General features: G+C 35.7%; 3 protein-coding genes across 4 annotated transcripts in view; 1 reads left to right on the top strand and 2 right to left on the bottom strand.

Annotated features, from left to right (window-relative positions):
* The first annotated feature begins 394 nt into the window (after window positions 1–394).
* Window positions 395–10,262, top strand: part of LOC105225168 (trafficking protein particle complex subunit 11) — a 43,834-nt gene continuing 33,966 nt past the window's right edge. Inside the window, exons 1-12 of one of the 2 annotated variants that reach the window (XM_011203510.4) lie at window positions 395–915; window positions 981–1,224; window positions 1,288–1,447; window positions 1,508–1,691; window positions 1,903–2,133; window positions 2,223–2,362; window positions 2,419–2,591; window positions 2,660–2,793; window positions 2,857–3,064; window positions 3,719–3,909; window positions 3,985–4,410; window positions 4,491–4,645. In XM_011203510.4, the coding sequence (XP_011201812.2) occupies window positions 773–915; window positions 981–1,224; window positions 1,288–1,447; window positions 1,508–1,691; window positions 1,903–2,133; window positions 2,223–2,362; window positions 2,419–2,591; window positions 2,660–2,793; window positions 2,857–3,064; window positions 3,719–3,909; window positions 3,985–4,410; window positions 4,491–4,645 (2,389 nt within the window). In that variant the 5' untranslated portion in view covers window positions 395–772. The remainder of the gene's footprint in view (window positions 916–980; window positions 1,225–1,287; window positions 1,448–1,507; window positions 1,692–1,902; window positions 2,134–2,222; window positions 2,363–2,418; window positions 2,592–2,659; window positions 2,794–2,856; window positions 3,065–3,718; window positions 3,910–3,984; window positions 4,411–4,490; window positions 4,646–10,262) is intronic. The other variant, XM_049459335.1, reaches the window with a different exon arrangement.
* On the bottom strand, window positions 5,574–6,341 carry LOC125779017 (seminase-like). Its single transcript, XM_049459340.1, has one exon. The coding sequence runs from the start codon at window positions 6,339–6,341 to the stop codon at window positions 5,574–5,576; it is 768 nt and encodes a 255-aa protein (XP_049315297.1).
* Window positions 9,264–10,222, bottom strand: LOC105225162 (trypsin beta). Its single transcript, XM_011203504.4, has one exon. It carries the CDS (start codon window positions 10,171–10,173, stop codon window positions 9,370–9,372), a length of 804 nt encoding a protein of 267 aa, XP_011201806.2. The 5' UTR covers window positions 10,174–10,222; the 3' UTR covers window positions 9,264–9,369.

The raw sequence follows: 10,262 nt of genomic DNA, 5'->3' as shown, positions 1-10,262 counted from the left end.
TACAAAAATAAAGTTTAGAAACAGAAAAGCTGAGAGAATTATAAACATTAAAACTCCTAACAGGAGAAAACAAGTAACAAGACCGCATAAACGAAAAATTGTCTGTAATCTTGCTTGCTATAAAAATACGTTTCAATTACTTTGGAAGTCGATGTAAGACTAATAATTCATCTGTATTATGCAATATTAACAACAATAAGTATAGACTAGTTCGTTTTAATAATTCTTATATTTTGTAAAATTTTGGTGTTTGTACTTGTATCTAAAATCCTTTTTGGCCCAGTTGATTCAACTGGTCCTTTATCTTCGTACTCGCTCATTACAAATCCACACAGTTGGGTCACGCCGAAATGCCGTCATTATTTTGCAAACCAGTCTGGCAACGTACCACATCAGCTGTTTATTTTGTTAACGTCAGATGAGACGTCAGACCAAATTGTTTCCGTCACAATTTCTAAGCAAATTTTTTCTATTATAGTTGTTTTGTGGGAGTGCAACTCATTTTCGATTAATTCCAATATAAAAGTGTTGAAGGTTGTATGTGAACAAACCTAGCTTTTACTAAATTGAATATATATGTGTAGAGCAAACACGATTACTTGCTACGCAATGCTGTTATAGTCTCACTGGATGACCAACAATATAGAAATCGCTCTTCTAGTTTTTCCAATAAAATCTTACTGTGTTTTCCTACGTACTCTTAACTACAGTGTGCCACCAACTCTGCTTCAGCTTGGATAGAATTATAGTTTCAGCTTAGTTATCAATAAACATGTCAGTCGATGTTACTGTCCTGCCGTCAGAGCTATTGGTTGCACCACAACCGCTAATTGGTTTCTGTGGACTGGACACGACGCACAATGTTGTACACAAAGCTATATGGGATGCATTTAGCACCAATAGGAAAGCTGATAGGTAAGCAAATTGTTATATTTTTATTAAATACAAATATAAATTTTATGTTTTTTTTTTTCTTCTAGAGCTACCGTGCAGTTCAAGCTACTGCCACCGGGTTACGAATTCCCTGTGGCTAAGCCAAAACGTGCTTCCTACGACTGGTACCAACCTAAAGGTATACTTAAAAGAAATTGGATGCTAAAGCATTTGCATGTACTGCCTGCGGTAGTTGTGTTATTCCAAGATATGGAATGGAACGATCCACAATGGTCTGAGAAGCAGGTCCAATGTGCGTCTACAATTCAAAGCCTTAAAAGCGCACTGCAGGTATGTATTACATTTTTTCAGTGATTTTTGAATAATACTAAATTCAATATACATGTATTATAGGAACGAAATACGCGCTTATGTCTGGTGTTATTGCAAAAATCTTCACCGCTACCGCCGGGAGAAGATTTACTAGCTTCTGAACGTGCCGCCAGTTTAACCACAGCTTGCGGTATCAATAGCAAAATGTTATTTATCCTGCCGCATACGGAGCATTTAATGGGTGCGTAATGCAAATAACTAAATGTGTTCAATTTAAACAAAGATTCTCTGTTTTACGCAGGTTACACACTACGCCTGGAATCTGCGTTCCTAGACATGGCTCAATCCTACTATGCGCTTATGTCTAAGCGTGTGCGTGGTCATCGTGATCATTTAACTGTGGCGCACACTACACTTAAAATACGTCATCAGTTCAAATTAGGGTTTGTTGCGGAAATAAGACAGGATTTTAGTACCGCACTGAAGTAAGCGTTTTTTTTTATTACATAAGTACTATTTTTTTATGAGCTGAACATCGCCAAGAAGTATTTAACATCGTGAAGAAACTAAAAAAAATGTATATATAAATCCTCAGTGTTGAGCAAAGTCGATTTGGCCATATCTGTCCGTCTGTATATACTCGAAATAATAATTATTTTAAAAGAAACCTAATTACTAATTATAAATGTATTTCAGGCATTATACTCAGGCTTACGCTACGCTCGATGAGATACGTATAACCGACACTAATTGCCTTGAAATGAAAACTATAGCCGGGTTCCTGAATTATAAACTATGTCGGTTAATGTTTAAATTGAAGGTGCCGCGTGATGCAATCAATCATTTTATAAGTCATATAGAGAAATATAGAAATCGTGTAGGCTTTAAGGACTTAATATTCGAACACTATGCCTGGCTCAGTACGCAGTAAGTCGACAACTTTTAGAAGCAATAAAAATAATTATAATATTTTAAGGGAATTTTTATGATACACTAATTTCATTTCTCCTCTTTAGGCATAGCGTATTTGCGGAACTGTTTTGCGAGGCGATCAAAAATGGTTTACCTGCGTTGCAAACTCAAAATCCTGGCATTTACTACAATAAAGCGGCGGAATATACCAAAAAGCGCAAAGAAGCATTTCTTGAAAGTAGCGGTGAATAAGCGTATTGCATAAATCGAACTCCGAAAATTTCATTAAATTTCTTTTAGCTATGTTACTAAGCCCCACTGATCCTAACACACCAACCGGCGTACAAAATAATAACTCGCTAGCATTATACACGGAATTCTTTGGCATACGTGCTGTCAAAACTGGCGACCCCATCTCGGAGCAACAAACGAATTTGTTGATACGTGAGAACGAAAAATCTTTCAATCACTCGGTGAGCACAATAAGCTTAAATTTGCCAAAAAAATACGAACAAATAACAACAGTCCTTTATAATTACAGAACGCAATAATAAATTTACTTAGCTTAGCACGTGCACAGTTCAAAATTTACAAATGTCCACGTTTTCGTAACAAACTCGCGATTGAGATGGCCGAAGAGTATTACAAAAGTGGCGATCACGCCAATGCATTAACGTTAGTACTACAAATTTCAAACAATTGAACGCCTACGATATAATTTCATCAATATATTTGCAGGCTTTACTCAGTCATGCTGACAGATTATCGTCGCGAACAGTGGTCCTCTATATTCTCAGATGTTTTGTTGAAGACATTGCGTTGCGCCTTCTTAACAGCTTCCATAACCGACTTTATAGCTTGCAGTATTGAAGCTTTAGCGCTGCGCGTTAATTGCGAACAAAGCGAGCGCATAGTTGTGCTGGAGAATCTGTGGAAGGTTTTCCAAGTGAGTATTCATATATCATATATAAATTAAATTATATTTTTGAAAATAATTTTAGCCTGATCAGGGTATATTTAGCTTGCAGCACAAAGAAGCAAATATCGGGCACCCTATAATATATTTATTCAGCTTGACTCGCCGAGTCGATTTACCCATGTCTGTTTGTCCGTCCGCCTGTATATACGCGAACTAAGCCCTCAGTTTTTGAGATATCGATCTGAAATTTTGCATATGTCCTTTTCTCCTCAAGAAACTGTTCAATTGTCCGGTCCGCCGATATCGGACCATTATAGCATATAGCAGTCATACAAACTGAGCGATGGCAATCAAGTTCTTGCATGGAAAAAATTTTTGTTTAACAAGAAATTTTCACGGAATTTAGTGTGAATTATTGCACAAGACAATGCTAGTAATCCATTAAAAAATTTCATATCGGTCTACTATGGCACACAGCTCCCATACAAACTGCGATCAAAATCAAGTCTTTGTATGGAAAACTTTTTGGTTTGAAGAAATATCTTCACGGAATTTCGCATGATTATTGCCGAACCATTATAGCACATAGTTGCCATACAAATCAAACGAGCATTATTTATTTATTGGTGAATGGTGCATGTTAACGTTTTTTTCTTGTTTTTTGTTTTTATTTTTGTGTAGGGCGCAGCGCCCATCTCGCAAGGTCAAAGCGCACCTGAAATTATAGAGCGTTGGGACAATGCCTTCGCAGCTGCAAAGTCACCCATTACAATAGATATGGATAAGCTCACCAAGCTTATAGAAATGTATGCCACTTTCAATCATTTGGAGTTGAAGAATGACGATACCATCAACGTGCAACTAATTATTAAGTAAGTTGGTGAAATTATGATTTGGAAAAAATAAAAATAAAATAAAATTAATGCCAAACAATTTACTCCATTTAGGCTGCTCACCGATGTACCTATTAAAATACGTCACTGTGTCATCATACTGACAGATGGCACACACTTTTACCGATTGCCAGCTAGTAAATGTAAATCATTCCAGAGTTTGAGCGAAATGCATGCCAATGAAAAGCATAACGAACAGCAACAACAACAACCGGAAATTGCAATACAACACTTCGATCCGAACTTGAAACTAGAACCGCATCTGTACTATCAAGTGCATTTCTATACCGAGGCGTATCAATTTTTGGAAAACACGCAATTGCGTGTGGCACGCATTGAAGCACAAATGGGTTCGGAAAAATTGACTGTACATTTAACAAAATCAGCATTTTTTGCACGCCATCCATTTCGTCATTACAGTCGTAGCAGAGATCTGGATGACAATATTGAAATTAATCAAGTGTGTTACATTACTCCCACGTAAGTTGCAACACAAGCCGGAAAATTGTAATTTTCCGTTTTTATTGTTTTTTTCTAAATGGTTTGCAATTTGTTTTTAGATTCCATTTAAATACGCAATGCAATCTAGGCAAAGAAACGCAAATGCTAGTGAACGAATACTATCCGATAGCGACGACGATAAATAATCCGTATAATGTTTTCCTGCAAAATGTCAGTCTCAATATAAGCGTGCCGAATAGTTTGCGTAATCAAGGTAAGTCATGAATGATGATGATGAAAAGAAAGTATAATGAAATCTATTTTTGATATAGAACATTTAAATATTTAATTTAAAACAAAAAATTCTAACCTATATAGTAAAAAATTACTTAAAAGTCATAGTATTAAACATAAGAGAGATTCGCGACAGTAAACTGATTCGAAAAACAAAACCAGAAACGTTAACCCTTCACAAATAACAAAATCTTCCATACAAGAAATCGATTTCGACCGTTCAGTTTGTATAGCAGCTAAATGCTAGAGTAGGTAGGAGTGCAGCCCTATCGGGCTCAATTAGCACTTGATGTGCCATTTTGATAAAATGCTAGAGTAGTCTGATCCAAAATATTTGTACGGAGATTGTAGCGATGCTCTGAAAAATAATCCATGCGTAATTTCTAATTTCGTGAAGAAATGTTCTCAAATAGAAATATTTTCCAAACATAAACTTACTCGTAAGACTTGATCGGTAAGTGTGTATGACAGTTATATGTTTATTATTTGAACAATTTTTTCGGAAATTATAGTTGCTTGTGACAATGATTCATACCTACAATTTCGTGAAGATATCTCATCTATTAAAACAGTTTTCCATACAAGAACTTAAATTTCATTGTTCAATTTTTATGGCAGTTATAAGTTATAATATTCCGATACCGATGGTTTCGGCAAATGAACAGTACACAGTATACGTCGACGACAACCTGGATAACCCTTGCCATCCTAACGGGGATTGATAACCGTTAGAACAACAACAACAAATGAGCAAATGACCCTGAACTTTATGCTTAAACAAAACTACAGCTGTAATTCTTCAACATAGGAGACACTGTAAACAACAAGTAAAACATAAACTTATTAACTTTTTCCAATTAAGAATTCGGGTAAATATTTATTGCGGCAAACAAAACAAAATATTGACATTATTGTGCCAATGCACGGTTTATAAATCTCCGCACCATCGGTACACTTGTATAGACACCAGGGAAGTTTGGACGTGCACAGCCGTAACCAAACGATACAATGCCGCACACACGTCCATTGTGTACCGCCGGGCCACCAGAATCACCCGAGCATGAGTCTTTGGTTCCAGGAACACCAGCACAAAACATGGTCCTTGTCAGAGCTTGAATACCGCTATATCGTCTTCGGCATCTCGCTTTTCGTATAACTGGTACATTTACTCTACGCAAAACATTCGATGCAGTACTACTACTTTCCGAAGTCGTTCCCCAGCCTAAGACTGTCATTCTAAGTCCAGCAGTTATTGTAGTATTGCACAGGCCAATCGGTTGTGCATATGTGCCATTGATAGCTCTGGCTAACTTCAATACAGCCACGTCCATTCTTTTAGTTGCTTCCGTGTATCTTTGTGGTACGAACGCTCTTGAGACGCGGCGTCTTATACCCGCCTCTGATAACCTAGTGGTATTTGCATGTATGATGAAGCCAGCGCGTCTCTTGCCTTTGATACAATGTGCAGCTGTCAGGACGTGAGTTGTCGATATCAAAGTGCCACCACACTCGAATTTACCATTGTAACGGATTTGCACCATATATGGTGCCTTGGCAATGGTCGTAGTTTGACCACCAACAATCCGAAGAGTTGCATCAGCTGCTAATGTTGTTGTGTGGCATAGCCACATAAACATGAAAGCAGAAATTACTAATTTCAAGTGCGTGTACGACATTGTAGTGCTTTGCGTTGACTGTGACTGACTAGCGTCCGAAGTTTCCTTAAATTGCGTTAGGCGCGGAAATAATCGCCTACTGGAAGTAGGAGCAACTGTTCAAATAATCTATACTAAAAACTATGTTTATATTAAATTACGCAAATTAAGAAAGCGAATGTTTTAAGCTAAAAAGTTTAGCAATCAAACGACTGTTTTTGACAATGCAAAGCTCTTTTTGAATTAAAAAAGACATCAACTAAATATTTGCTAAACAATATCTACTATTTACTCCAATTAAATAATTCCTTAGAAAGTTGTAAAAATAATTCAAATAAGATATTTTTATATTTTTCAAACCATGTTCTTTTTCATTTATTTGGTGGTAACATATTTGTTTGTTCATAAATAGTATACATACATACATACATGCATATATATGTCTGGTACTTTTTCATTCATCACTCTTTAAGTAAACGTTGAAAACAAAAAAAGTTAAATAAAATATTCATTATGTAATAAAATGTTAAGTTACATATTTGCTTGTTATTAATAACACCTTAGCACTTTTTAATTGTAAAATATTGTTGTACAAGTCTGTACCTCAAGTATTTAATTACACTTGCTTGCTCAAACAGTGAAAAAAAACTATTGATTTACCTACGCATGTCCAAATAAAGAAAAAAAATATTAACAACTTTTTGAACCAGCTGAGCTCGTGTAATAGTCGCGATAGTAAATCAAATAAAACTTAAATTTGGAAAATAATTGTACGCATGTCCAAATAGCGAAAAGAACTAATAGCAACAGCTTTTTGAACCAGCTGAGCTCGTGTAATAGTAACTTCATATACTACGGCGACGGTAACTTAAAAAAAAAATAAATTTGAAAAATTAAATACAATAGCCCAGAGGGAGGTTGTTGTTGTTATAGCGGCAGAGTTTGCCGAGTTGACAGTCCTTGGCCGGATAAAAATCCGAATCCGTTCCGGTTACATAGACTCGACTGTCGTGGGAACGAAAGTTCGTAGACCACGGTAGATAATTTTAGAAAAGTCCACCAACCTTATCCGCTTCCTTTTCCTGGCCTCAGATCGCCCATAAATTATGCTTTCTTTCATTTTTCTTATTGTATCTTCTTTTTCAAATGAATTCCAACCTAGTATGATTTTTTGTTCCACTTTGCATCATTTTCAAAGGTTTCTACTAGCCTACTACTTAGGTATAATGTTACATACCCGTTTTCCTCACACAAAAAATTTAATTATGTTACAAAGGAGAAAACAGGATATAAAAATAGGGACTCTGGTTGTATATGTGGTTGTTTGTCTTGTAATTGGTTTCATATTTATCACATGTTTGGCATAGATCCATAATCCAAACTATCAATAACCAAATCGCTAGCTCTCAAGATCGCCATCTGCAAGAACTATGTTAAGTCCTCAGGTTTTCATTACCTCTGATTGTTTTGTGCATATACAAACATATGTACATAGCACTAAGCAAGCGATCCGCAGTTTCGAATCTTAATTTAGTTACTTATTAAATTAAATGCACTCACCTGTAATTATTTTCACATTGTTTGCTTATCCTAAGCGCCAATGATTATAACATATTTTTCATATTTTTTCACAAACACCACACCACTTTTCTTTTGCTCACTTATTTCACCGATCACCACTCAGCAATATTGCTTTCATACACGCACACAAATAACGCATGGATTTATTATATATTTGCTTTCAATGCATATCACTTAATATTATCAATGCATTTAGAAATAAAACGCACTTAAAATAACATTTTACAGAAATTAACAAAATTTTATTTTAATTGTCAAAAAAGCGGTAAACGTTTTCACTCGCGCCAACGGAAACTGACAGCAGGCAATGCAAGGTAGCCATAGCTAACTGTAATTAGAGTTGCATTTCCTTTGAAATAAATCTTAATAATCTCGAAGCAGAAGTGTTTTTTTATAAATTAAAATTAATATTTAAAATATTTGTTAAAAAATTATTTAACTTGAAAACCTATATTCAAATTGTATGCCAAAGCTAAAAGACCAAAACCATCAAAGCAAATCGAAAATATAAATATAATATATGTACATATGTATGTATGTGTATTTTTATACGAATATTATATATTTATAATATTTTTTAAATAAAAGTATGTGTGTCTAGAATATTCATACAATCATGTAATTAAAAATTAATTCCGTTAAAAATATTATACTATAATTATAAAGCTTATTATTATTATCCTTTGTGAACAACTTTTCACCGCTAAGGTAACCCTCTGTTATGTCTGTTATGTCAAACTTCCGCCGCCATTTGAACAGTTCCGATTATGTTTCGCAGCCGTAGGTGCAAAATTGTTGAAAATTTTGATTATATCATACAAATGTGTTGTTAAATTTAGTATTTTGGTTAATGTACAGTTTTGTGACATATTTTTATTTAAAAATCAGTCAAAAATATCGGTAATAAGTGTTTAGCAAATGTTTCCTTGAAAAAATTGGGCGTCATTTACACAATTGCAGATGGCTCTCGATTGCTCGCGAAGACATGTGCATAATAAAGGTATAAAAGTAATGGCCAAAACTATAATTAATATGTACAACAAAATATGTTTAAAAGAAGAAATTTTGCCTGAAATATACGCATTGCAAATGATTACGTGAGTTGCAACCGGTAACAAGCGCTCCGTAGGAACAAAATATAATAACAGCCGCGACATCTGTATGTAAGTAGCTAAAATTTTGCTACATTTGAATGTATTGCAACAGCTGTGACTAGGTAAATATTGTATATAAATTTGAACAATAAGTAGATATTTGTAAATTACTTATATTTTCTATTTCCAAGAATACCCATACTTAACGAATATATGTACGCTTTGGTTCGCCGGAACCTTAGAAACCATGTCGACAAAATCACAAATATTTGGTAACTGCAAATAAAATTTATTCGGTGAAACACGTAGATACATATGTACATATGTAAATACATAAATATGCTCGTACGAATATTACATTTCAAAACTTCAATTTATTGGCAGTGTAGCATTAATAGTTGTTTCACAAAAGCATTTACACGACGACTAGCCACATTGGTATAGACACCAGGATACTCTTTGCGTGCACAACCGAAACCCCACGAAACAATACCACATACTCGTCCATCATAAACGACCGGTCCACCAGAATCACCAGAGCACGAGTCCCGTTCACCCGGTATGGTTGCACAGAACATCGTACTGGTTAACAAAGCCTTACCCAAATATGCCTGCATGCAATCACTCTTGGCAACAACACGTACAAATGTCGTACGCACTTGATCCGGTGGTTGATTATTGTATTCACTGGTTATACCCCAACCACTTATTTTCACAAACTCCTCGCTGGCAGGCTGTTTATTACACAAACCAATTGTAGAAATGTTTGGTCCACTCAACGGCTCGTTCAATTTCAATATAGCAACATCCATATCTAGTGTTGAGGTTGAGTAGAATGGCGATACAAAGTGCTGCTCCACTTGACGCATCACACCCATTTCGGATAGTCGGCTAGCGCCTGCGTGCACTGTTAAATCCGCCGCTGGCACGTTTTTCACACAGTGCGCCGCGGTGAGTACACAGCGTTGCGTTACCAACGAACTGCCGCAAATGAATTGACCACTACGCCGCAAATTCAGCAAATATGGCACCTCGCCGATTGTAGTCGGCTGGCCACCCACTATTTTACCATCCAATAGTGTGGAGAATGTGTGCGCTACACTGTTTGAAATAATTTGCAAAAACACCAGAATAAATCCTTCAATATGCGGAAAACGTCTATGCAGCGCGAAATACATTTTTCAAATCCGTGTTGAAATTTGTATTCGGTCGTTGGCTGCTAGTAAATAGCCTGCGAATTTCATTTTAAAAGCAAGTTCTATTGAAT

Source organism: Bactrocera dorsalis, chromosome 5 (genome assembly GCF_023373825.1).
Source record: "Bactrocera dorsalis isolate Fly_Bdor chromosome 5, ASM2337382v1, whole genome shotgun sequence".
NCBI classification, from domain to species: Eukaryota; Metazoa; Arthropoda; class Insecta; order Diptera; family Tephritidae; genus Bactrocera; species Bactrocera dorsalis.
The sequence above is the reverse complement of the archived record's forward strand: the minus strand, read 5'-3'. Positions and strand labels throughout refer to the sequence as shown.